General features: G+C 42.6%; 1 protein-coding gene across 1 annotated transcript; it reads left to right on the top strand.

The window, feature by feature from the left end:
• Positions 1–436: 436 nt before the first annotated feature.
• CCNB2 (cyclin B2) lies at positions 437–20,741 on the top strand. Its single transcript, XM_079769371.1, has 9 exons — positions 437–631; positions 2,813–2,941; positions 3,023–3,136; positions 9,553–9,723; positions 9,824–9,982; positions 11,908–12,144; positions 12,440–12,580; positions 17,967–18,077; positions 19,351–20,741. Exons 1-9 carry the CDS (start codon positions 608–610, stop codon positions 19,459–19,461), a joined length of 1,197 nt encoding a protein of 398 aa, XP_079625497.1. The 5' UTR covers positions 437–607; the 3' UTR covers positions 19,462–20,741.
• The last annotated feature ends 3,931 nt before the right edge of the window (positions 20,742–24,672 follow it).

Raw genomic sequence — 24,672 nt, forward strand, 5'->3', positions numbered from 1 at the left:
ATAAACGCCACAATTCCCACTCCCTTAGCACACGTTTGAGTCTCAACTACGTTATACAATGCAACTCTGAGCCACCCCAAGGGCGCCTGTTCACGACCCAAACCAACCCAACCTGAACTCCAACTCTAAATTTCCGGAAGAGGAATCAAGATCAGAAATGGCATTTTCAGGGTGTTCCCTAGAGCCAACTTCCGCCCACCCAGTACAAACGTAGAGAAACATCCGTAGCTGAGGCCTTATTAAAATTCAGAGAAGACGTCCTACGTCTGATTTCTCAATGAGACATTTAATTTTTTGTTTATCTCGGAGGCCGAGATTTTTGTAAAGGACAGGAAGAAAAACAACCGGTTGTTATGACAATCAAACGTCTGGAAAGTTCAGCCAATCAGCATGCGGGAATGCCTCCCGCTTAGCCAATGGGAAGAGCGCACGGCCGCCCAATGGGGGCGCGAGCGGCGCGGTATTTGAATCCCGGAGCTAGGCGACCTCGAAGATCCCAGCGGTGCGGGCTCGGAGTGCGGACCTAACGGCGCCGCGGACCCCTGTGCCCCCCATTCTCGCCGCGTCCCTCCTCGGGCGGCTGGCACGCCTGCCTGCCCGGTCCCTCATGGCGCTGCTCCGACGCCCGACGGTGAGTGAGCCCGGCCACACCAGCCCCGGCCGCGGGCTTGGGCCGCGCAGGCCCCTTGGCCGCCTCTCGCTTCTCTCTCCAACTCCCAGCTTCTGGGGAATAGGACGTCCCAACCGACCCCCCGCTTTCCTCTTCTTCCGACCCCCCACTCCCCCTTCTTCTAACCCCCAGCTTTCCCCTCCTTCCGGCTGCCCGCTTCCCCTGCGGCCTGTCCTGTGTGGCCGGCCTCTCCGGGCCTGGGCTCCGCGGGCGGGCTCCCCGCCCCTGCGGGTCTCTGAGCTGGGGAGCGGGTGCGAAGTCCAGGCACACCCTGGGAGGTGGCGCCTGTAAAGCGAGCCTCCCGAGCTGGGCCTGGTACCCCGGGAGCGGTCCGAGTGCTCTTTGTTGTTAGCTATCTGAACACCCGCCTCTTGGGACTTCCTTCCTTACCAGCTGGGATCCGTGGTGGGGATGGGGAGGAGGACGGGAAGAAATTCCCGTAGTCAGTAAAATGTTCTGAATGTTTGATCAAGCTTGACCTTATTTATTTCATCTTTGCAAAAATCAAAGTGTTAATGGTGTTTTGGATATTTTTCCTGCGGGCTTGAATTGTACTTGGATCTACTTTTCCTTTGCTGCCGAGTTCCAACTTCCTGGTTGTAAGGCTGGTTTTAAAAAGCTGGGTAAAAATTTAATGACATTACCAGGCTTCCACCTGTAAGCATTAAATTTCAAACACTTTAAAAAGTTGGCTATTAGCCCTAGCTGGTTTGGCTCAGTGGATAGAGCGTCTTGCCTGCGGACTGAAGAGTCCCAGGTTCCATCCAGTCAAGGGCGCAAGCCCGGGTTGCAGGTTCGATCCCCAGGAGGGGGCATACAAGAGCCAGCCAATCAATGATTCTCTCTCATCATTGATGTTTTTCTATCCACTGAGCCAAACCGGTAACCTCATTTTAAAAGGCTGTGTCTCTACAAGATCATGTCTACACAAGCACTTCTTATTTCTAGAGTGGTATTCGAATCAAAGCTAGTTTAGGTTTTAAACAGCCTATTATAACTTAAAAAATCCTCACTGGAGGATGTGTTTTTATTGATTTTAGACAGAGAGGAAGAGAGAGAGAGGGAATCATTGATCGGTTGCCTCCCGTATGTACTCTAACTGGGGATTGAACCTGCAGCCTTTTGATGTACAGGACAATGCTCCAACTGAGCCACCCAGCCAGGGCTTGCTATAACTTTTTAATATTGTGTCTTAATTGCACTTGTTACTTATCTGTGTAAAGGAAGGTTTTCAAATACTGCAGGTAACCTTTTATATATAGGGTTCTCTAACAAGTGAGATGGGTGCTATATGAGAAATAGTCACTGATCTGTTAAGCTCCTAATGGCATTATCCTATCTAATAAAGAGGGAATATGCTAATTGATCCTCACGCCCTTGCAAAGATGGCGGTGCCCACAGCCAATGAGGGAATATGCTAATTGACTACCCTGCCCTCAAAGATGGTGGCGCCCACAGCCAATAAGGAGGGAATATGCTAATTGACTGTCCCGCCATCAAAGATGGCGGTGCCCACAGCCACAAGATGGTGGCATCCGGTCCCCTCAACCCTGCTGGGGCAGTAGGCATGGAGCAAGGCCTGCCTCCAGAGTTCCCCAGTCCCCTCAGTCCCCCAGCTGCCCAGGGCCGGCCCGAGGCACAGGCAAGCCTCAAATGGTGGTTGCCCAGCCACCCAGGGCCGCCCGAGGCGCAGGCAAACCTTGGATGGTGGCTATCCAGATGCCCAGGGCCACCCGAGGCTCAGGTAACCAGGGCCAGCCGAAGCTTGTGCTGCCGGCAGGGGCAGCAGCAGAGGTGTGATGGGGCATTGCTTTCCCCTGATCGCCAGGTCGCCTCCCACCCCTGAAGGCTCCCGGACTATGAGAGGGGGCAGGCTGGGCTGAGGGGACCCCCCCATGCACTGGGCCTCTAGTTATAGATAAGGTAGATGAGTGATCTGCCTAATTTAGAGTGATGTTAACAAACACAAATAGTATTTTTAGATTTCCTGAAACGTACTTTTTTCTCTTGCCAATAGATCTCAGCATATTAACCTTTCTTAAAGCAATTCTGAATTTGGTTATCTGACATTAGCCAAGTGCTTTCAATTGTCCCAACTCTTTTTAAAAAAAATTTTTTTTTTCTCTTTTTAAATTTTTTTAGGTCTCCACTGATTTGGAGAACATTGACAAAGAAGTTAATTCTAAAGCGAAGAGTCATGTGACACTCCGGAGAGCAGTTTTAGAAGAAATTGGAAATAGAGTTACAACCAGAGCCACACAAGTAGCTAAGGTAACAACCTTGAGGACTGTATGGGCACCCCCTGGAGCGACATTGGCTGTTCTGCCCTACTCACGTGTCTTTTCCTTGTAGAAAGCTCCCAACACCAAAGCACCTGTTCAACCCAACAAAACAACAAATGTCAACAAACAGCCGAAACCTGTTGCTTCTGTGAAACCAGTACAGATGAGAATGTTGGCTCCAAAGGTAGGAAGTTCTGAATTTACAAACGTACTTCATGAAGTGGCCTATTTTTGGCTCGGCTGCAGGGTGCCTTTTCCGAGCTGCAACTTTTGAAGAACATTCACAGTGAGAACTCTACTTTGAAATAACATTGTCAGAAATGAGTATATATGCATTTTAGTGATGATACCATAATTCAATTTATGACCTTGAATAATAGCTAATTACATTAATACCCAAATAAATTTAGTGATCTCAGAGTGAAATTTGGTAGTTTTTGTTAAAATAATCCACCGCAAGAATGAACTTGCCCACGAAGACTATGGGAGCTCACAATTCTGTGACTGGTTAGCTCAGCCTGTTTCCCTTCCACCACGTTCAAGTTCATGCATGCTGTCATTCCTAGATTATATACATTCATGTGATTACCATGAGACTGGCTCTGTTGTAGGTGCTGAGAATACAACAATAACTACTTGGCTCTTTCCAGTTCAAAGATATGTATGTATTATTGTACGAAGTTTTTCGAAATAAAACATTGGTTATATGAGAAATATATACATCGAACACTTACTATATGCATCCAGTTATGTTAAGGCTGATAAAGGGGCATCTTGCCTTCACAAAGCTTGTCTAGAAGGGGCATATGTACCTGAAAATTAAATTAGTAATCCTAGGAAACAATCCTAGATGCACTTCTTAGAATAAGTGGCATTTGTAAGGATAGGGAGACGCTGATAGGAAAAAGCACCTTTGGGGTGGGGGTAGGGGGGGGGGTGGAAACAAAGCAGTAGCAAGAATCAAGGCACCACATGTGTTTTGGGTAAGGAGTCTACAAGTCTAACTTGGGTCAGGAGATTGGTGTGAGGAAGCAGAAGATAAAGTTGGGAGAAGGTTACAGTTGTATTTGAAGGCCTTGGAATTTGGATTTTTTTTTCCTGAAGGCAGTGATTTTTAACCTTTTTTATCCCATGGCACACATAAACTAATTACTAAAATTCTGCAGCACACCAAAAAATATACTTTTTTCTGATCTGACAAAAAAAAATATAGGTATGATTTTGATTTACTCACACTGAATGGATATTGTTTTGTTGACTGTTGTCATTTTTTATTTGACTACCAGGGAAAAGAGGTCAGTGTCCCTGACTAGTCAGGAATTGCATGTTTTAAAAATTCCTGTGGCACACTGGTTGAAAATCGCTGCTGTAAGGCAATGAGGAATCTGAAAAGTTTTGAAGAGAAGGGAAGTGATGAAAGCTGGATAGGGTGGGAGAAAGGGCCATAAATTAGGAGGAATTGCAATTGTCTAAGCTGGAGCTGATGAGGGTCTTGAAGCAGCCTATACAGGTGCTCAGAGACAATATCAAATGTGTCAGGATTTACCAGAACTCCTTTCCCAGACACATCCTGTATGTGGAAGGAAGTCTTTGGATATGTTGCTTGGAGTGGAGGAGTGAGACCCTTAAGCACTGAGTAAGAAACCATTTAGGAAAAAATTAATAAAAAATGGGGCAGTCAGGAGAGAGAGATAGCTTAGGGGAAGGTGTCTTGTTTGGCTTTAGATGTGTTGAGGCAACAGAAAGACATCCTCTGGGAAATGTAGTTAGAAATGGACCAGCAACATCTGAAGGAGGGACAGACTTGGGAAGCTTCTACCTGGATGAGATGGTGGCAAGATGTTGCTGTACATAAAACAAAAAAAGCTTCAAATCAAGAACTATAAAGCTCAGAACAAATACTCAAGATCAGCCTTCCTTTAATGAGCCTTTCCCGGGAGGTTGCCAGTGGCCTCCTAAATGCCAGACCCAAAGCAGCTTTTCAGACCTTGAGCTCTTGACTGTTACTAAGCATTTATATGGATGACTGTTTATGTGGTTCCTCCTGCACTACGGGAGTGCCATTTGTCAGTATATTTCAGATGGTTATTCTCTATACCTAGTAAATCTGTTTTTAAAAAATTTATCCTAAGAAAATGATCAGAGACAATAGAGGACTTTTAAATAGTGTTGTAATGAATTTTTCATAATAGAGATATATTCTCTATTAAGAGATCAGTTAAATCCATTCAATGAAATGCTGTGAAAACCATGTTTTAATGGAATACTTAAAGATGTCAAAATGCATGTTACAGCCCTGGCTTGTGTGGCTCAGTTGGTTGGGCGTCCTCCTGTGCACAAAGGGTTGCCAGTTCAACTCCTAGTCAGGGCACATGTCCGTTGTGCACTTGATTTTCAGTGGGGGGCGTGCACAAGGCAGCAAATCGATGTTGCATTCTCACATCGATGTTTCTCTCCTTTACTCTCTCTCTAAAAGTCAACAAACTATTCTTTTTTTAAAAAAATGCATGTTGCATTAGAAAACAGTCAAATTATTACACAATATGATGCAATGTAACCCCAAATTTGCTTTTAAAAATGTTTTCATATGCAAAATATCAATGATACTTTTACTTTTTAGTATTGTATGGGCTTAAGATTGATTTTTATTTTCTTCCTTAAAATTGTCAGACTTTTCACCATAGGTACATATTACTATTTGAATTGAAGAAGGAAAAAAGACCAAAAAAAAAACAACACCCAAAAACAAAAAAAAAACAAAAAAGAAACCCAAAGAACCAAAAATATTATGAACAAAACAAAGGAGGAATTTCCTTCAGAACTCCCCTCTCTGAGTTCCCTTTTCTCCACATCTTGGCTGACTCCTTTTTCTCTAGCTTCCTGACAAAATTGAGGCCACTGTGTTTCAGATAAAGAATTATGGGCCTGTAGCTCAGTTTATCTAAAAATCATTTCTGTGATCGAAACATGCTTCTAGTTTCAGAATACATTGGGGACTGATGAACAAGAATTGTTTCCAATTCAAAGCACTTTTCTCTGAAAAAGAGTACAGAAGTGACCATGACATCTGCAATGTAGGGGAAGCCCCACCTGGCAGGTTAGCCCCTCTGCTCGCCGTCTCTCGTCAGCCCTCTAGCTTTTGCTCTGTCCTCTGCTCCATCTGCAGAGTCACTGTTGCTCCGTACAGGTGTTTAAAATGCCTGTCCCTATAGCTGCTTAAAATGCCAGTGAAGCACAGGGTGTCTAACAGCAGTGAGCCCTTCCATTCCATTCCACAGCATATTACATTCCCTAAAGCTGATCAGGGTAACCGATTTCACCTTTCTGCAGTTGTGTGTGCCTAAGTATTCCCGAGTACACAGTCTCTGCTACAAATTGGGAACTGATCAGAATCAAGTTTTACTTGGAGTCTTTCCTTGTTGTACTTAATTGACATTGATTTATGATGTTTGGCATCATAAATTTAATTAATAAATAAGCTCTGGTCCTAACCGGTTTGGCTCAGTGGATAGAGTGTCGGCCTGTGGACTGAAGGGTCCCAGGTTCGATTCCCGTCAAGGGCATGTACCTTGGTTGCGGGCACATCCCCAGTGGGGGTTGTGCAGGAGGCAGCTAATCGATGTTTCTCTCTCATCGATGTCTCTAACTCTCTATCCTTCTCCCTTCCTTTCTGTAAAAAATCAATAAAATATATTTTTAAAAAAAGGAAAAAAGAAAAAAACTCTGGCCTGGTCGGTGTAGTTCAGTGGTTGAGTGTCAACCTATGAACCTGGAGATCACAGTTTGACTCCTGGTCGGGGCACATGCCCGGGTTGTGGGCTTGATCCTCATTGTTGGGTGTGCAGGAGGCAGCCGATCAGTGATTCTCTCTCATCATTGATGTTTCTATCCCTCCCTCTGAAACCAATAAAAACATTTTTTTTTTTTAAAAAGAAGAAACTCTGTGTTTTACTAAGATTTGTGTAAATACCTATATATTTGCCTATCAGTATTAATCGTTCTCTCAACAGACCCAACTCACTCAATGTCGGTACTTGGAGAACTTCAGTAGCCTTGACTCACACTTCACCCATCTCTTGATCAAACAGAAGTTCAAGTTCAGCAAAATCTCTCATCTTCATTGTTTCTGATAGGACTTCTCAGTTGTCTCTGACAGTTCACATAACTCATTTTTTCACCTAACTTGAAGGTTTTAATTCTTTAGGCTGATTTTGTCATTCAGAGGTTTGTGCCGCATAATTAGCTGATACAGTTTTTTATTTTACATGCAGCAGCCCTGGGCAGAAGGCCCCACAGTTGGTTTATAGGGCTTAGGCTACTACTTGCATGATGAGTGGGATCTTAAGAAGGATTTTAGAATAAGCTGGAGTCCAAAAGGAATGCTTTTAGAAAATGATGCTGGGGGTTTGGGATATAGCTAAACTCAGGTGTACTTCTGAACAGACATGAGTAAACATTTCAGGCTGCTAAGGCAGCACATGACGATAACCTCTGCTTCCTTCAGCCAGCTTCCTGGAACTGACTGCCCTTCCTGGGGAGAGTGGAAATGCTTATCCTTGAAAAAGGTGACCTTACACTAAGCTGCATGTGCTTATTAAAATGTGCATTCGATTCCAGTCACTCTTGCTCAGTTCCTTCAGTGAGTTCAGTTGCTTTAGGACAAATCTGAACTCCTTAGGTAGATACTTGCTCACCTTTCCAGCACATCTTTGCATACCTCACGTGCTATCTCCCGCCATCCCAAATCAGTGTATAGTCCCCACACTTGCCTTCCGCTGGGGCTTTGTACTGGTGTACCTTTCCCTACTCATTTTCCTGAAGGTCTTCCCCTCTCTGGTAACTGTCCCTAGGTTTCTTCCCAGTACCCCAAGTAGCATTTCTTATTTATTCTAGCCCCTTGAAATTCTTTTTAAAAAAAAAATATATTTTATTGATTTTTTACAGAGAGGAAAGGAGAGGGATAGAGAGTTAGAAACATAGATGAGAGAGAAACATCGATTCAGCTGCCTCTTGTACACTCCCTACTGGGGATGTGCCCGCAACCAAGGTACATGCCCTTGACGGGAATCGAACCTGGGACCCTTGAGTCCGCAGGCTGACACTCTACCCACTGAGCCAAACCGGTTAGGGCACCCCTTGAAATTCTTATGTTCTTGAATAAATGTCATGCCTACCAGCATACCTCTTGTTCTCCTGGCCCTGCCTTGGTTTAATAACTTTGATTTAAGAGGGAAGGGCCTGTTTTGAATTGCTATGTATATTTTGTTGTTAATGTTTTATCCTTTTCTAAAATTGGAAACTATAATCATTGAGCTTTAATGTAAATCAAAATTGTTTATTATACAGCATTCTCTTTCTATATTTATTACTTTAATACATATTCTTTACAGCGTAGCAAGAAGTACCTCTCATTCTTTTCAAAAAGTAATGGTTATTTATACTTAATTACTAAACACTTGCTTTAACTTAATATATTTTTTAATGTGTGATTTAAAAAAAATCACCCCATCAACATAAGAAAATAATTAGTGGGTGTATACTTGCTCGGTCTTTGCTTCCTCCTCCTATTTTATTCATAGGCTGGAATGTGCTTTTCTGCTTTTTAGCTGTCAAACATTTCTCAGTTTAGAATAAATTAGTTGGAGAGAAGAAAACATTACACCGGCAGAAGAGGCTACTGCTGAAGTGAACTGTCAGCTCCAGGAATCTCTGAACCCAGGTGTCTAAGCTTCTTTCAATAAATATCCATCAAGCACCTGCTCTATGTTAGGGATGACATAAGTATCTGAGATACCTTAGTGAACAAATCAATTTAAATACATGTAGGGGTATAGAGCTCACATTCCAGGAGCGGTAGACAGAAAATAATACATACCATACATAAGTAAACTCTATAATATATCAGAAAGTTATAGGTTATATGGGAAAAACACTAAGGGAAATGAAACACATGTAATAGGAATAAGAAGCAGATGGCCATTTTAAGTAGGAATCAGGAGAGACCTCAATGAGAAGGTAGCATTTAAACAAAACTTGAAGAAGGTGAGGGAATTACCCATTGAATACAGGAACAAGAGCATTCTGGGAAGTGGGAGCCTGTTTGCAGTGGGGGAGGCTAGTCGGCTGGAGTGAAGCAAACCAAGGGAGAGGAGCAGGAGACGGGTCAGCAGGGAACAGGGAAGATCCGGTCCTGCAGAGCCGGTAAGCCATTGTGAAGACTTAGGGTTTCACTTTGAGTAACTTAGAGAATTTTAAAGAGGAGGATATCTCTAGAGACTTCATCATGAGTTATTCATCTGAAATTTGTTGTTTTGGCTTTAACATATTTTATTGATTGATTGCTTGATTTTAGAGATAGAGTGACAGAAACAGAGGGAAACATCGATTTGTTGTTCCACATATTTATGCATTCATTTTTTGCTCCTTGTATGTGCCCTGCCCGGGGATAGAAACTGCAACCTTGGCATATTGGGATGATGCTCTAACCAACTAATCTACCCGGCCAGGGTTATATGATACTTTTAACCAATTGGCTCTGCATGTATTTGATGAAGGCTGCTCCTAAAGTGGTAATACATGCACTTTAATTTGTCGATGTAGGAGCCTTATCCTGCACCTGAGGATATCTCCATGAAGGAAGAGAACCTCTGTCAAGCTTTCTCTGACGCTTTGCTCTGCAAGATCGAAGATATTGATAATGAAGATTGGGAGAACCCTCAGCTCTGCAGCGACTACGTTAAGGATATCTACCAGTATCTGAGGCAGCTTGAGGTGAGTGGTCCTTTGTGTTTTGGTTGTGTAAATGTTGAATGCATCACACAGCTGGGAAGGAAACGAGGTCAGCTCTTTAAACTTTTAATTCTCCCAACAGGTTCTGCAAACCATAAATCCACATTTCTTAGATGGAAGAGAGATAAACGGACGCATGCGAGCCATCCTGGTGGACTGGCTGGTACAGGTCCATTCCAAGTTTAGGCTGCTGCAGGAGACCCTCTACATGTGCGTCGCCATTATGGATCGATTTTTGCAGGTAAGTGTGGCTGCGGGGACTTTGTACCAGGGCTCACAGAACACTGTGTTTATGGGATGCCAAGGTGTGGTAGCTCTGAAGAAAAGACCAAAAGCCAGTTTATGAGAAGCCAGAGAACTTCAGAGGCTAGGTTGGGAAGCTCTCCAAGTGTGTCAAACCTCTGGTGGTTCTGAGCAGTGGGGGGCATTTTAGTTAGGCCAGCCTGCTGAACGGTGCTTGGGAAATACGGCATTGCCACAGTCACTCCTGAGGGAAGTGTCCCAGCAGATGGTCTACAGTCCATCTGAAGCCTGTGGGGCTTGTGATGCTGGTTTTCCTGGCTGCTTGCAGTTTCCATAGTACGGTATTCTTTGGTGAGCTTCCTCTGGAAAGTGAGGAGTCTGGTTAGAGAACTTTTTAAAAAATATATATTTTATTGATTTTTTTTATAGAGAGGAAGGGAGAGGAAGAGAGAGTTAGAAACATCGATGAGAGAGAAACATCAATCACCTGCCTCCTGCACACCCCCTACTGGGGATGTGCTCGCAACCAAGGTACATGCCTTTGACTGGAATGGAACCTGAGACCCTTGAGTCCGCAGGCTGACTCTATCCACTGAGCCAAATGGGTTAGGGCAAGGTTAGAGAACTTTTAAGTTTCCAACCAGGTGTGGCATGGAATCATGGTAGAAACGGAGGAGGCAGACTTTTTTATAAAAGGGTTGGGGTGTGTGGGGGAGTGTATTAGAATGTGAAATCTCAACTGAGGAATGTAAGAAATTAAGGTGAGAGGCAGAGTGATCATCAAAATACTTATCGATTGGTAACTCAAAAACACCCACCACTTAGAAGAAATTCCAGACATAAACCATTAGTGTGTAATCTACCAAACAGTAGCCTTGCAGATATGATTTATTTATGTAAAGTCAACATTTATGATACAGGTTTAGGTCACGTATAAACAATACAACAATAACTGTGTTTATAATTAATGACCCTAAGATGCTACAAAATCCTAAGAAGCCATAGTGGTTTTCATTATACAAGTGATTTACATTATACAGTCATATTTTTGGTAGTTTCTCAATAATTAGAATTGAAGCAAGAAAAGCAAAGTCCCAGTTTTATTTGTTTTTGTTTTTCTAAGGAAATTAAGGGGGACACTTATACCCTAGATTGAAGTTTTCATTGACTATGAAACAGAAAGATTCTTCAGACTGAATAATGAGTATACTTTTGGTGAGGATTACAGAAACATTTAAGAATCTCCTTCCTGCCCTAACCGGTTTGGCTCAGTGGATAGAGTGTCGGCCTGCAGACTGAAAGGTCCCAGGTTTGATTCCAGTCAGAGGCATGTACCTTGGTTGCGGGCACATCCCAGTAGGCGGTGTGCAGGAGGCAGCTGATCAATATTTCTCTCTCATCGATGCTTCTAACTCTCCCTCTCCCTTCCTCTCTGTAAAAAATCAATAAAATATATTAAAAGAAAAAAGAATCTCCTTCCTTGTCCCTAGGCAGCCATTAAATTCCTGCTTTTTGGCTTGGCCTTATGCTGATTCAGACCATGTTGAGTGCCACGTTGGGATCTCCCTAGACACTCAAGCCAGGACAATGGACTTGGAGCAGTGACTGGGAGCTTCGTTGTCATGCATAATTCTCCACTCAGCAATTGAGTCCTCTTGGACTGGTGTCTGAATCTCTTATCAGGCCATCTGTTTTTACATTGGGGAAAATACATATTTCCTGGGGTTTTTAACTCGATGAGGTGATGGTTAGAATCTTAGCATTGTGCCTGGCATGTCGTGAGTACTGACTGTTAACGTTTAGGCTTCTGATATGCGAGAGTCGGTGTGCACATCTCTAGGACTCGGTTCCCTCTCACTCTCTTCCACCCAGATTTCCAGTCTTCTTGTTAGGTATGACTTGGACACATTCTTCTCCAATTAGGTTCAGCCAGTCTCTCGTAAGAAGCTTCAACTGGTTGGGATTACAGCTTTGCTTTTGGCCTCCAAGTATGAGGAAATGTTTTCTCCAAATATAGAAGACTTCGTTTACATCACAGACAATGCGTATACTAGTTTCCAAATCCGAGAAATGGAAGCTCTAATTTTGAAAGAACTGAAATTTGAGTTGGGTCGGCCTTTACCACTACATTTTTTAAGGCGGGCATCAAAAGCTGGGGAGGTAAGTGCCTCCAATTCTGTAGGAGACTTTATTTTGCCACTTGTTGTCTCAGCCCAGAAACATTGATCCAATTAAAGTGAAACTTATAGGAAACATCTTTTAGATAAGTCCTAATACTTATTGCATCAGCTCTTAAGAGAAATGACCTCACATTCTGTGTTTGTGACATACTGTGGAGCAGAACGGTTCCTGGGAAGGAAAAGTGAGTTTAGTGGATTTGTGTTCTTAGGCCTCCACCCAGAATTTTGCAAGATAATAACTGTGCTCCTTCCTGTCCCTGGCTGTTCTTTTATAGGTTGATGTTGAACAGCACACTTTAGCCAAATATTTGATGGAACTGACTCTTATTGACTACGACATGGTGCATTATCACCCTTCCAGAGTGGCAGCGGCTGCTTCCTGCCTGTCCCAGAAGGTTCTAGGCCAAGGAAAATGGGTGAGTGTTGGATTTAAGAAGAAATTTGTCAAGTCATATTTTAGGACCTCTTGACAGGAAAAGCATTAGCATTTTTACAACTCTATCATTAAGCAATTGTCCAAAGGCATAAAAAAGCTGCTTGGAATGATCCAGATGGAGAGTAGGTGAGGACACCATGGTACACAATGCGTTGCAGAGTTTTAAAGAATGACGAAGGCCCTGGCCAGTTTGTTCAGGTTACAGCGTCAACCCTAGGACTGAAAGGTCTTAGGTTTGATTCCTGGTCAAGGGCACATACCTCGGTTGCAGATTCAATCCCCAGCCCTGGTTGGGGTGTGAATAGGAGGCAACCAATTGATATGTCTCTCTCACATGGATGTTTCTCTCTCTCTCTCTCTCTCTCTCTCTCTCTGTGTCTCTCTCTCTCTCTCTGTCTCTCTCTGCCTCCCTCCCTCCCAACCTTCCCTTCCACATTCTCTAAAAATCAGTGGAAAAAATATCTTCACTCCTTGGGTGAGGATAAAGAAAACAAATAAGCAAGGCCACCAAGAACTAATAGGCTAAGATTTCTTGGATATTTTGTTAAGTGAAACAAGCAAATTGTGAAGCACACAAGACAAAGTAAGGCCAAAGCCCAACTGATTCGCCAGTACAGATAAAATGAGCCACTTTTAGATTCATACGAGGAGCCAAAGATGCTAGCCTTGGGTCCTTGTCTTGCTCGCCAAAGAGAACAACATTGAAACAAAAGGGACTGGGTGACTGCAGGGCAGGGCAGGGGATGCCCGTTTGTGCAGGAGCCTATTCTAGATTGCCACCAAGCAGTTGTATAGTCTGTAGCTGAACCTGAGAGCAGCAGAGCAAGAGCCTCCTCAGAACCCAGGAGGGTATGAGAAATGGTCTCCTAACAGCCTCCCAGGGGAGACAGGGAGGTGAGTGGGAGCTGGCTTAGAGGCAGCTCCTCCCAAGCTGGCCATCCCCTTGTTCTGGGAGGGTCACAAGACAGATAAGCTGTGGCTCAGGCCTCTGCCTGCATGGCCTGTGTGGACACATGCAAGATACCAAGGCATCATGGCAGAGCTGTTTCCTCCATACAAGTGTGTATAGTTAACATTTCATGTAAGCAAGAAGGGAAATAAGAGAGTATATGTATGTGTGTTTATGTATTTGCTAAGTTTTAAAAAAATAAAGGCAGTAGACCAAAAAGGAGTGTAAAAGGATACCCATAGGTTTAGGTGGGAACAGGGGAGAAGGTGGAGGATGGGAGCAGGACTTCTGGCTATAATTTTTATCAACTTGTATACAATATAATGTAACTTTTTAACTTTTGAACAATGCAAATGTTTTATGCAAACCATAAAATGGAATTAAGCAGAAACAATGTCACTATCAAATTGGTAAACAGAACATAGGGAAGAATTAATTCAAATGACTTTTGAACACAGCATTCTGACTAATGCATCCTTAGTGGGATTCGAAGTTAGACAAAACAAAGGACCAAAAAAGGCAACATACTTACAGTTTACTTAGGAAGTTTGTTAATAATCTGTTATTATAATTCTGAAACTATTTATGTATTGTAGGATAAATAAGTAAGCATTTACATTATTAATGATTTAAAATGTTCACTATAAGTAGAAAGAGAAAATATTGTTAGCAATTAAAAACAAAAGGGAAAACTCTATAATATTAAATCTGTTTTGGAAATGTTAGTAAACACAAAATGAAAGAGCTGAGAAACAATGGCCACCCAGTAGCAGTCAACATACCTAGCAGCCACATCTTGAATACAACTAGGGTTCCTTTAAGAAGGCTGATTTCAGGGCTATGGCAGGAGAAGTACAAGATGAGCCTGATAGCAAGCAAAGATCAATGCAGTGGGTTACATCAAAAGGAAATGGGAACTGGCTTAAAAAGGCTTTTACTCCATATTGTCTTTGGAACTCCCATTTGACCCAGTAATCCCACTTCTAGGACTGTATCCCAAGAAACCAGAAACACCAATCAGAAAGGACATATGCACCCCTATGTTCATAGCAGCACAATTTACAACAGCTAAGTTTTGGAAACAGCCTAAGTGCCCATCAGCAGATGAGTGGATTAAAAAACAGTGGTACATCTACACAATGGAATACTACGCTGCAGTAAAAAAGAAGGAACTTTTACCATTTGCAACAGCATGGATGGAACTGGAGAGTATTATGCTAAGTGAAATAAGCCAGTCGGAGAAAGATAAATAGCACATTATCTCACTCATATGTGGGATATAATGATCAATATAGTTTGATGAGCAAGAATAGATCTAGAGACAAATGGTAAGGGAGGGGGAGGTTAGAGAGCAACCAAATGACTTGTATGTATGCATATTAGCATAACCAGTGGACACAGACACTGGGCCAGTGGGGGCTTGCCTGGGGTGGGAATGGCTCGGGGAGGGGGGTCAATTGGGGAAAAAGGAGACATATGTAAAACTTGAGACAAAAAAAAAGACTTTTACTGACTAAATTTGAGCATGACAATAGTGAAAGTAATCTTATATAATAAAGAGGTAATATGCAAATTTACCATCACATCATCACACAAGATGGCCGCCACAAGATGGCCGGCAGGGGAGGGCAGTTGTGGGTGATCAGGCCAGCAGGGAGGGCAGTTGGGGGCAATTGGGCTGGTAGAAGAGCAGTTAGGCGTTGATCAGGCTGGCAAGGGAGTGGTTAGGGGGTGATCAGGCTGGCAGGCAGAAGCAGTTAGGGGCAATCTGGCAGGCAGGCAGGCGAGCAGTTGGGAGCCAGCAGTCCCGGATTGTGAGAGGGATCCCAGATTGGATAAGGTGCAGCTGGGCTCTGGGACACCTCCTGCCCCCCCCCCCCCCCGTGCACGAATTTCGTGCACCGGGCCTCTAGTAGATTATATTGCATTTTTAAAATCCACAAGTCCATAATGATAATAAGGAAAGGAAAATGGAAAGGAAAGGAAAACAGGCCCTAGCCAGATAGCTCAGTTGGTTAGAGCATCACCCCAATACCCCAAGGTTGCAGGTTCAATCCCTAGTCAGGGCACGTACAAGAATCAACCAAGGAATGCATAAGTAAGTGAAACAAATCAATGTTTCTCTCCCTCCCTCCCTCTGCCTCTCTCTCTGACTAGTCAATAAGTAAAAAAATTTAAAAAAAATATATTTTATTGATTTTTTACAGAGAGGAAGGGAGAGGGATAGAGAGTTAGAAACATCGGAGTTAGAAACATCGATCAGCTGCCTCCTGCACACCCCCCACTGGGGATGTGCCTGCAATCAAGGCACATGCCCTTGACCGGAATCGAACCTGGGACCCCTGAGTCCGCAGGCCGACGCTCTATCCACTGAGCCAAACCGGTCAGGGCAAAACAATTTTAAAAATAAAGAAAGAAAGGGAGGAAGAAGATAGAAAGAGAGAGAGAAAGAAAGGGGTGGCTTTTTTTCTAATCAGTCAAAGCCAGCTATTACAATAGAAAGAATGATAGAGTTAGAAATGAACCAAGGTAATTCATCAATTGATGCTTATGTCATTAGGTGAAATAATTTTTGGGCATGAGATCCACATGGTTTCAAAATATCACCTCACAGATACGTAGTAATACTGAAGAAAAACTGTACCTTTACAATGGAGATGTTTTATATATATACACTAGAGTCCCGATGCACGAAATTCGTGCAACAGTAGGCCTTCCTTTCCCTGGCTGCGGGAACTGGCTTTCCTCAGGCACCTGGTGGCCTGGGCTTCCCTCTGCGGGGTGATCATGGGGTGAAGGCCGGCCCCCGACCAATCGCTTCGCACCCGCCTTGGCTGGCCTGGTGCCAGTGGGTGTCATAATGAGGTCCCGGATGGTCATCCAGATGGTCATTCCGCTGTTCGGCCGTTCGGTCGATTTGCATATTACGCTTTTACTATATACATATATATATTTATATATGTAGATATATGTATATATACACACAATTTTTATACAATATAGATGGTGAGGCAAAAGGTTTATAGTTGAGTATGCAAAAACAGTTTATTCTTGTATTAGTATTAATTATTGTATTATTTTCCACACAAACAATACAATTGTGTATATATATATAGGGTATTCCCCAAAAATGCATACATACTTTAACAGCTGATAGCTGCTGAATAAAAATGAAATGTATTTTAATAAACACTGCCTTTATAATTATTCAAAGTCTGTATACATTTTTTTGGCACAGCCTGAATATACTTTTTGCTGCACTATTTAAAGGTGTGTTGCAGCCACCGTGATGAGTTGCAGACACCATGATAAAGTGGCAAAATGTTAACTGATGAATCTACACAAAGGATATAAGATGTTCATTATATTATTATTTTAGTTTTTCTGTAGATTTGAGATTTTTTAAAATAAAAAGCTTAAGGTAAAAAGGCCATTGGAATATGAATGGTACATGGTTCTGGTACCAATGGCTCATTTTAGCCAAATTACATTACTCTCAGACACACTTTCTTGGGCTCTAAACCTACTAACTACAGGGTCTCCCTGTTTTCTGGAATTTGATTTCATAGTACTAATACTTGTGTGTTATTTCAGGATTCGATTCTGCTTAGTTCTTTTTTTCTTTAATCATTTTTAGTAGTAAGATTAAGTTGTGGTTTATTTTTCCAGTTACATTGTACATGTGAAAGAGATGTACTTCAGCTTTTAGTATTTATTACAAAACTGAAGTAAAGTCAGGTTACATATCTTCAGACATGAAGTCTTATTATCAACCAACAACTGTCCTTTGCTTGAATTTTGTCCTCTGGAAGGCTGGGTGAGGAGGCTTCTCTGAGTGCTCTCTGTTCTCCAGGGCTGGGAGTCCTGGGTGGCCTTCGCTCTTCCCCATTCAGTAAATTAGGTTGCTGCCTATGGCCTAGCTGTTGTCATAATTCTGGACCTCTGACTGCCAATATGGCTCTTGAGCTCCCCACCAGCCACTGCCATGCTGGGCCTTGATGGGGGTCATGTGACATGTCCTAGTCCCAGGTCTCTGCCATAATTGTGACAGGCGTTCCTTTGTGGGTTTTGTTTTTCCTCTGCCCCACTTGCCATCCCCTTTCAGTGCGGTGGGAGGGGTAAGCATGAAGCTTTGTTACATGAAGTACCCTACTTAACCTTTGGCACCTTCTTTAAAAAAAAGGGGAGCTTTGACTTGATTTAGCTGAGAGCCGCACAACACCTTGGCTTAGTCCTGCGCAGTCAGTCATTCTCTGTGTACTGGCTGCTTTGCGGGGGACCACGGTAGTGATTAGGGCTGTGATGGAATTTCCAGGAGGGACGATTGTTCTTTTACACAGAAAGGTCAGCATGTGTACGATGGGCTCTTCTAAAGCAGTGGAGGCTTTACCGTGCCCCTCTCCTGTTTGTGTTCCAGAACGTAAAGCAGCAGTATTACACTGGGTACACCGAGAATGAGGTGTTGGAAGTCATGCAGCACATGGCCAAAAACGTAGTGAGAGTGAACGAAAACCTGACCAAGTTCATCGTAAGTACTCCTTGCTAATCTGTGAAAGGTATTCGACTGTGGAGTTTGCCTATGAGAGTATGTGTATCTCTTTGTTTGTGTTTTCGTGTAAATATATTGGCATATGTGTGAGAGTTTGTTTTAGCACAAGCCCTATATTTTCCTAGTACACAGTGGATGGAGCATACCGACAAATGCTGAAAGCAGTTTCTTTAACCAGTTAACTGCCACGCGTCCAAAACGGAAACCATCCCCATTTCTTCCACGTGCGCTGGAATATTTACGAATTTAAGTTACCATAATTTGTATTACAAACCTAGAGATGTCACTAACAAGTCTGATTTTAAAATGGGCGATCAGAGTTGATATGCGAGGTTTGCGGCTACAGAAGCACTTGGTGTGTGGGCCAGGTCCGCCGCTTGCGTCTATAGATGCTTATGGCGTACAAAGGGTTAAAACAGGCCACCATGTCCAGGCCCAGATTAGCCAGCCAGGCAGCTAGCTGTTCAACCCATGTGTCCACGCCTGTCCCAGCGCCCCGGAAGGCTCAGCCAGCAGGGAGGGCTGGTTGGCGTGTGGTCCGGAACAGCAGGGGCCCACCTCAAATGGCCCAGAGGAAGGCTTGGATATCTGAGTGATAATGCTCAGAGCCTTTGTCCAGGATCCTTTGGGACAATGACTGAAAGGCACCTGCATGGCAAGAAGCCCATTCAGGAAGTGTCCCACGTAGCCCACCTGAGAGAAGGAACCGGGGAGTTGGGCACTGTCCTGTGCTTGTATGACACAGAATATCAGCTTAACAGAGTAAGGCACTTGCACCCCACACCCTGGCTTGCTTTCTTACGTGTAGCTTCAGCATGATTAGCACACAGTGGAAGCATAATGTTTAAGTCCTGAGGGTATTGTCTGGGCTCTGCTAAGCACAATCGCCACTCACGTTTATTGCCAGGTATTGCTGCCAGGCCTGGCCATCCTGTTATATCCTGATGGTACTTAGGTACAATAAGCACCACCTCCCACCCCTCTGGTAGCTTATGGGAGAGCGCCTGCGCCTTGGAGCTGGAAGTCATTTGGTACCACCAGCTGGGCCAGCTCCATTACTTGGCATGGAAAGAAGTGGTCAGGCACAGCACAGTCTGGCCTCAGAGCACTTGCTGGCCTCCGTGATTCGGCATCACCCTACCATCTGAGATTGTGGGTCTGGCCCTTCAGTACTTGTAAATTAGATAGGAACAAGTGTAAGGGGGATGGAAGGGGGTCCTGATGTGTCCTTAACCACAGATGACTTCTGCAGGCCATCAAGAATAAGTATGCAAGCAGCAAACTCCTGAAGATCAGCACGATTCCTCAGCTGAACTCAAAAGCCATTAAAGAGCTCGCCCTCCCTCTGATGGGGCGGCCCTAGGCACTGGTCCTCGGGAAGGTGCTTCGTCTGGCACTTTCTCTTGCTCATTTGGAACTCTTGACTTTGTATGTAATTCTTTGGTCTACTCCATGAAACCTCTTCTCAGACCTATTTTCTAACTACATATTGAGAAAAAATAAAGCTATTGATTTTTCTTAAGGTATCCTGTGTGTATTTGTGCATTCTATACTGAAGAAGTCAGTAGACACTTGCTTTGACTAATTTCTCTTTGAGCTATATGCATATAAATTATTGCCTTTATGGCTTTGGGAAAGACCTTCCTGACCTTCCTACCATTTTCTCAAATGGAAAATCTAGAACTTGGCTTTAGTGATTGCCAATGGATTCCTAAGCTTCTTGAATATGAAAAGATTGATTCATTATGAAAATATAAAAGGAGAGGCTAATCATGGCTATTCCCTTCTAGAACCTACTCAATTATTCTCTTAATTCCCATACAGGAACGCCTGGCCCACTGGGACTGTGGCTACCACAAGTAACGATCACAATGGGTCTCAGTCTCACAGGCTCACTGAGACTGGGAATAGCAACCCTGAGGGGCCTGTGACATCCTGTTAAAGTAGAAACTTGGAATGCAGTTTCCTGTTGTGCTGTTTCAACTACGTTATGGGTTTGTTTGTTTTTTCTGTAGGCATGTGATCACATTTAACATTGTTTTCTAAGGGAGAATGCATTCTCAGTTTCCAACCACTGACTTAAAAAACAAAACCCTCCTGAAATAAATGAGTCTCTTATAGCAACAACTTCCCAAACTATTAGTTCTGGACTTTTGAGAAAAAGGAGTTAGTCATACATTTGGGAAACATCACAAATGCATGTGAGATTCTTAAAGGTTCTGAGGTGCTTCAGTAAACTAAACCCATTTCACTCAGCGTTTCGGAACCTGGATGTCGCTACAAGCTGCCTTCTACACGACAGCGAAGCCCACAGGTGCCTGGTTCTGTGACTGGCTCTGACTGCCCCCGTGGAGAACCCGCTCCGGCCAGGACTGCCTTCCCACCCCCTTCCCCTGGGCAGGCCCGCAGTCGAAGCATTTAGATAGAGACACTGGGTGTCTTTATATGTTGAAATCCTAGTGTAAAGTTTTATAAATCCCCTTGTTGAGATAGTGGGACTTGTTCCCTCGCCAGCCTCAGACACTAACAGCTCACAAGTGTGAATGGTCACTAAGTGAGACCACGAGAGGCGGCTTTCCTGGCTCCCGACTTCTCGTCAGGAAAGGACGGGTTTTGTAGGCATCCTCCAAAGACATTTATAGCTTCTTTTTTTTTTTTTTTTTTTTTTTTTTTTTTTCAATTTTTTTATTAAGGTATTATATGTGTACATATCTTACCATTGCCCTCCCCACACCCCCCTCCCATATATGCCCCCACCCCCCAGAGTTTTGCATCCATTGGTTATGCTTATATGCATGCATACAAGTCCTTTGATTGATCTCTTATCTCCCCCACCTCTCCCTAACCTTCCCCTTGTAATTTGACAGTCTGTTTGATGCTTTACTGTCTCTGTATCTATCTTTTTGTTCAAGATTATAATGTTCTTTATTATCCATAAATGAGTGAGATCATGTGGTATTTTTCTTTCATTGACTGACTTATTTCACTTAACATAATGTTCTCCAATTCCTCCCAGGTTGCTGCAAATGATGAGAATTCCTTCTTTTTTATGGCAGCATAGTATTCCATTGTGTAGATGTACCACAGTTTTCTGATCCAGTCATCTGCTGACGGGCACCTAGGCTGTTTCCAAATCTTAGCTATGGTGAATTGTGCTGCTATGAACATAGGGGTGCATATATCCTTTCTAATTGGTGTTTCTAGTTTCTTCGGGTATATTCCCAGGAGTGGGATTACTGGGTCGAATGGGAGTTCCATTTTCAGTTTTTTGAGGAAACTCCATACTGTTCTCCACAGTGGCTGCACCAGTCTGCAATCCCACCAGCAGTGCACGAGGGTTCCTTTTTCTCCGCATCCTCGCCAACACTTGTCGTTTGTTGATTTGTTGATGATAGCCATTCTGACAGGTGTGAGATGGTACCGCATTGTTGTTTTGATTTGCATCTCTCGGATAATTAGTGACGTTGAGCATGTTTTCATGTGTCTCTTGGCCTTCCTTCTGTCTTCTTTTGAAAAGATTCTATTTAGGTCTGTTGCCCATTTTTTTATTGGATCATTTACCTTCCTTTTATTAAGTTGTATAAGCTGCCTGTAGATGTTGGAGATTAAACCTTTATCAGTGATGCCATTTGCAAATATGTTCTCCCATGCAGTGGGCCTTCTTGTTGTTTTGTTGATGGTTTCTTTTGCTGTGAAAAAGCTTTTTATTTTGATGTAGTCCCATTTGTTAATTTTCTCTTTAGCTTCCATTGCCCTAGGGGCAGTGTCAGTGAAGAATTTCTTTTGGCATATGTCTGACATTTTGCTGCCTGTGGATTGCTCTAGTATTTTTATGGTTTCCCGTCTTATGTTTAAGTCCTGTATCCATTTTGAGTTTATTTTTGTGTATGGCGTAAGTTGGTGATCAAGCTTCATTTTTTTGCATGTATCTGTCCAATTTTCCCAACACCATTTATTGAAGAGACTGTCTTTATTCCATTGTATGTTCATGCCTCCTTTGTCAAATATTAATTGAGCATAGTGGTGTGGGTCAATATCTGGATTCTCTATTCTGTTCCATTGATCTATATGTCTGTTCTTGTGCCAGTACCAGGCTGTTTTGAGAACAGTGGCTTTGTAATACAACTTGAAATCTGGTATTGAGATCCCTCCTACTTTATTCTTCTTTCTCAGGATTGCTGTGGCTATTCGGGGTCTTTTTTTATTCCAGATGAATTTTTGGAGAGTTCTTTCAAGGTCTGTGAAATATGCCGTTGGTATTTTAATGGGGAGTGCATTGAATCTATAGATTGCTTTGGGTAGTATGGACATTTTAATGATGTTGATTCTACCAATCCATGAACATGGTATGTTCTTCCATCTGTTTACGTCTTCCTCTATCTCTTTTTTCAGTGTCCTGTAGTTTTCCGTGTATAGGTCTTTTACCTCCTTAGTTAAGTTTATTCCTAGGTATCTTAATTTTTTTGGTGCGATGGTAAATGGGATTGCCTTTTTAGTCTCTCTGTCTGTAAGTTCACTATTGGTGTATAGAAAGGCCATAGATTTCTTGGCGTTAATTTTGTATCCTGCTACATTGCCGAATTCATTTATTAAGTCTATTAGTTTTTTGACGGAGTCTTTCGGATTTTTTATGTACAATATCATGTCGTCTGCAAATAAAGACAGCTTTACTTGTTCTTTTCCAATTTGGATGCCTTTTATTTCTTCTTCTTGTCTAATTGCAATGGCTAATACTTCCAGTACTATGTCAAACAGGAGTGGTGAGAGTGGGCATCCCTGTCTTGTTCCTGTTCTTAGGGGAAATGTTTTTAGTTTTTGTCCATTGAGTATGATGTTTGCTGTGGGTTTATCATATATAGCTTTTATTATGTTGAGGTATGAGCCATCTATTCCCACCTTGTTGAGAGTTTTTATCAAGAAAGGGTGTTGGATTTTGTCAAATGCTTTTTCTGCATCAATTGATATGACTATGTGATTTTTATCTTTCAATTTGTTTATGTGATGTATCACGTTTATTGATTTGCGGATATTGTACCATCCTTGCATTCCTGGGATAAATCCTACTTGGTCATGGTGTATGATCTTTCTGATGTACTGCTGGAGCCGATTTGCTAGAATTTTGTTGAGGATTTTGGCATCTATGTTCATGAGGGATATTGGTCTGTAATTCTCTTTCATTGTGTTGTCTTTATCTGGTTTTGGTATTAGGGTGATGCTGGCTTCATAGAAGGAGCTTGGAAGTGTTCCTTCCACTTGAATTTTTTGGAATAGTCTGAGGAGGATAGGTTTTAGTTCTTCCTTGAATGTTTGATAAAACTCTCCTGTGAAGCCATCAGGCCCCGGGCTTTTGTTTGCCGGAAGCTTTTTGATGACTGCTTCAATTTCGTCCATAGTTATTGGCCTATTGAGCTGTTTAGATTCTTCTTGATTGATTTTTGGAAGGTTATATTTTTCTAGGAATATGTCCATTTCCTCCAGATTGTCCAGTTTGTTGGAATAGAGTTGTTCGTAGTATTTTGTAACAATCCTTTGTATCTCAGAAGGGTCTGTTGTTATTTCACCCCTTTCATTTCTGATTTTGTTTATTTGGGTCCTCTCTCTTTGCTTCTTGGTGAGCCTGGCTAGAGGTCCATCAATCTTGTTTATCCTTTCAAAGAACCAGCTCTTGGTTTTGTTGATCTTATGTATTGTTTCTTTGGTCTCTATGTCATTTATCTCCGCTCTGATCTTTGTTATTTCCTTCCTTCTGGTTACACTGGGCTTTTCTTGCTGCTCTTTTTCTAGCTCTTTGAGTTGTAGGGTTAAGTAATTTATTACCATTGTTTCTTGTTTTTTGCAATAGGCCTGTAGAGCTATGAACTTCCCTCTCAAGACTGCTTTCGCTGTGTCCCATAGATTTTGGATTGTTGTGTTTTCATTGTCATTTGTTGCCATGATGTTTTTTATTTCTTCCTTGATCTCTCTGGTGACCCAGTCCTTGTTTAATAGCATGCTGTTTAGTCTCCATGTGTTTGATTTCTTTGGATTGTATTTATTGTAGTTGATTTCCAGTTTTATGCCACTGTGATCTGAGAAGATGCTTGATATAATTTCTATCTTCTTGAATTTGAAGAGACTTTGCCTGTGACCCAGCATATGGTCTATCTTTGAAAATGACCCATGTGCACTTGAGAAGAATGTATATTCTGTGGCTTTGGGGTGAAATGTTCTGAAGATGTCAATTAATTCCATCTGGTCTAGTGAGTCATTTAGGATTGCTGTTTCTTTGCTGATTTTTTGTTTAGAGGATTTGTCCAGTGGTGATAGTGGGGTATTAAAGTCTCCTACTATGATTGTGTTGCTATTAATCTCTCCCTTGATATCCTCCAGGAGTTTTTTTATGTATTTGGGTGCTCCTATATTGGGAGCGTATATGTTTACCAGAATTATTTCTTCTTGTTGGATTTCTCCCTTTAGTATTATGAAGTGGCCTTCCTTATCTCTTGTTATGGCATTTACTTTGAGGTCTATTTTGTCAGATATAAGTATTGCTACCCCAGCTTTTTTTTCATTTCCATTTGCCTGAAAGATATTT

This window comes from Cnephaeus nilssonii (assembly GCF_951640355.1).
Source record: "Cnephaeus nilssonii genome assembly, chromosome: 4".
NCBI classification, from domain to species: Eukaryota; Metazoa; Chordata; class Mammalia; order Chiroptera; family Vespertilionidae; genus Cnephaeus; species Cnephaeus nilssonii.

Coding starts and splice junctions, on each gene's coding strand:
- CCNB2 (XM_079769371.1), top strand. CDS start 608: ATGGCGCTGCTCCGACGCCCGACG. Junction 12,145..12,439: donor GGGCATCAAAAGCTGGGGAG/GTAAGTGCCTCC, acceptor GTTCTTTTATAG/GTTGATGTTGAACAGCACAC. Junction 18,078..19,350: donor AAAACCTGACCAAGTTCATC/GTAAGTACTCCT, acceptor TGACTTCTGCAG/GCCATCAAGAATAAGTATGC.